The 3,144-nt window shown below is 39.6% G+C and overlaps 1 protein-coding gene across 4 annotated transcripts in view; it reads right to left on the reverse strand.

Annotated features, from left to right (window-relative positions):
* svep1 (sushi, von Willebrand factor type A, EGF and pentraxin domain containing 1) overlaps window positions 1-3,144 on the reverse strand; it is a 95,983-nt gene that overhangs the window by 35,663 nt on the left and 57,176 nt on the right. For all 4 annotated transcript variants that reach the window (XR_004336385.1, XM_032544083.1, XM_032544082.1 and 1 more), the window contains 2 exons: window positions 493-611; window positions 131-260 (listed from right to left, as the gene is read on the reverse strand). Coding sequence is in view for 3 of the 4 variants with exons in the window: in XM_032544083.1 (XP_032399974.1) it covers window positions 131-260; window positions 493-611 (249 nt within the window). In the remaining variant the exon portion in view is untranslated. The remainder of the gene's footprint in view (window positions 1-130; window positions 261-492; window positions 612-3,144) is intronic.

Below are 3,144 nucleotides of genomic sequence, written 5' to 3' on the forward strand. Positions count from 1 at the left end.
TTATTGTTTTGTAGAACGTTAATGTGAGTATAGCATCTTTAAAGTTATTCTGATGATATAAATTGTTGCCGCAGGTCATTTGCAACACACATGTTTTGTGTTGATGCAGTCCCCAGAGGGATGAACTCACCGATGACAGTGACTGTGAAGGAGCAGTTGGCCTGGTTCCCAGAGCGGTCGGTCCCAATGTAGGTGATGGTTTCCTTTCCAATTGGGAGCAGCTGGGGTGGAGTGTACACTGGCTTTACCTGCACCCCCACCTGAGGGAGGGTGAGAAAGTTTCATAAAAATAAGTGACTCAAAATGGGACTCGTAACCTTCATGTATCGTTTCATTTTAAGGATATTTAGGTAATTTTTAAAGCAAAAGATTCCAAACCTTCTCTTAGAATTTGCTAATTTTCCAACATTATTCCAACACTAAAATATTTAATGAAAATGATCTTGATCTGCTTTCCTACTACTGTACACTTTGTTTTAAAAAGTATCCAACCTCTTCTTTAGAGTTGTCCGTAGTAGTCGGGACGTTCCAGCTAACATTGGCGGTGCCCCGCCGCTCATCTGTCTCTGCTACAATGTTCTCGGGGCACTGGATCCGTGGTGGTTCAACATCTGAAGAGACATGGAGAAAGAACAAACTACACGTTTTAGAGGGAGGAGAGAATTAGACAAGGGACTGGACATTGTAAAAGCTTTATCTGATTCCAGCATTCAAATAATGCAGATATTTACCCTATCACATCCTGTATACACTGACCTCAACCTGCTCCTTGTTATGACTGAGGAAGTAGATGTGTGATGTCATCTGACCTCTTTAATCACAAGACGTCACACACTCATTATTGGTCATTACTGAACAAAGATAGGGTGCCCTGCTGTTATTGTTCCAACAAGACCAAATCCCACTGACGTTACATTTATACTGTATGTGGTTGTAAATGTCCCTTCAATCTCTTTATCCACTAGCTCAACATCAGGCCAAAATGGAAAAGGAAGCTTCATCTTGGATACATCAACTTTTTTGTTCTTACACATATATATTATATATATGTATATACACAGTATATACATATATATATATATATATAAATTCCTTTTGTTTGACGGCATTTTACTTACTCAGTCTACCATATTTTCATTGTCTATTTCTTGCCTGTATTTCTTGCCTTGTATTTCTTGCCTTGTATTTCTTTCGTGCTTACTTGTTTGTGTGTTATTGTTTTGTTTTTTGTTTTTTGTTTTTTTGCTGTTGCTGCTATGCTGCTACTGTAACGACAGAATTTCCCCGTCGTGGGATAAATAAAGTATAATCTAATCTAATCTAATCTAATCTAATATATAAAAATCAACATATTAAAAGCTCTGGTCGTAACAAATAAAATAAGGACGATGTTTTTATCAACTAGTCCTCTTGACCCAGAGTTAGAAGGGTTGGTGACATGGTTTGCATGGTTTGATGGAGTAAAAGCAAGGTTTAAATTGAAAATAACCTCATGGCAAATGCTTATCTAGTGAATGTCCTGCCAGGTACAGTAAACAACAATTGGACATAAGTCACATTGAGATTTAGGAAATGTGGACATGCTTGCAAGGCCCTAAACAAGCAGGAAAAGTCTGGCTGCAGAAAAGACAATACAATACTTTAACATCATAAATGTATAATTGACTTGCCGTTGAGCAATGCACAGAACCCCTTTTCATCAGGAGGCAACAGGTGAAGGGTAACCATCTCTATGTGAAGTGGCAGTGTTCACCAAATCAGCACCCACCATGACCCTAGTATGAATTCTTCTTTTTATGTTTCTCATACAGCATGTTGTAACAATGTGAAGCCAGCACAGTTTAGTTCAACTCAGTTCAAGCCTGCAGTAAATGAGTAAAGTCTCCAAGAGTTGAATCTCCCATCGATCGACAGTGGTCATGCCTATCGCGTTATGTAAGAGAGTTTTTCCCATCTGGACCTGATGACCTATCCACTTAGGCATCCATCTCTGCTAAACACTAACACACTTAGCTCCAATCGGCTCCATTCATCTTCATAACAAGGGAGGGATATTTCACTTTGGGTGTCATCAACATGAAGTGAAAGGCGAAAGAAGCCAGAAGCTTACAAAGAGCACTTTCAACTCTTTAATAACTTTCTATTGCTTGATCTCAAAATGTGCCGCCTATAATGCAGCACTCAATGTTTCTTCTATCTTGTCTACATTATCTTTTTAATATCTCCCTTCCCCTCCCCTTCCTTCAGCCCATTTGTGCCTGAGGGGATCAGAAAAACTCATCTACTTCCTACCACCCCATTATTAAACACCTTCAGATGACTCATCCTCCCCTCTCACCTCCCTGTCCGCCCTACTTCTCCATTCGTTTTCATCTTTATGGCACCTCTTCCTCTCCTTAACGATAGCAGTTCCTTCATTAGTAAACTTTCACCACAAGTAAATGAGGGGATTGAGGACATTCAGAGCTTCTATGCACCACCTGTTTCACCTGCAAGGCATCTGGAGGGCTGCACAGAGTGAAGGGGAGAGACATGAGAGCTCGGAGATGGTATTTTTTGAGTTAGTGACCTGAGGCCTCTTTCAAAATGGGGTAAGTGCCATTCTCACCATTCACAATGTTGAGAAAAATGCAGAAGGGGGAATGGATAATGGAATAAAAACTTAGTTTCCTGATGTCTTCTTTTTACATCTTCCTCCTTGAATTCTGTATCTTTCTTTTTTTCTTGTTTAACAACCTCTCTCTTCCTGCCTTGCAAATAAGTGTCATTCATTCTAATCCCGGAAACTTTACTGTAGTGTCAGTTAGTGTATAATGAATTTACAAACTGCATATGGAAGAACAACCAGGGTAGGAATGGTCTTAGATTTGTAGCATATTTACAAAACTGTTAAACTATAGCTTTACATAATGTAAACCTTACCCCAATAAAATGACCACAGTAACTGGTGTGAAAGCCCTAAATGCACTATACGACCTCCGTCTAGCCAAATTTTGACATTTGACCTCAACATATTTCAAATCCTTGTTCAGACCCTAGAACCCATTTGCAGCTCTTACAGCTGACCCTGACCTCAGAGACTAAGTGAAAAGATACATTTCCTCTTTAGGAAACTAACACACACACACACACACACACACACAC

Source organism: Etheostoma spectabile, chromosome 19, assembly GCF_008692095.1.
Source record: "Etheostoma spectabile isolate EspeVRDwgs_2016 chromosome 19, UIUC_Espe_1.0, whole genome shotgun sequence".
Taxonomy (NCBI): Eukaryota; Metazoa; Chordata; class Actinopteri; order Perciformes; family Percidae; genus Etheostoma; species Etheostoma spectabile.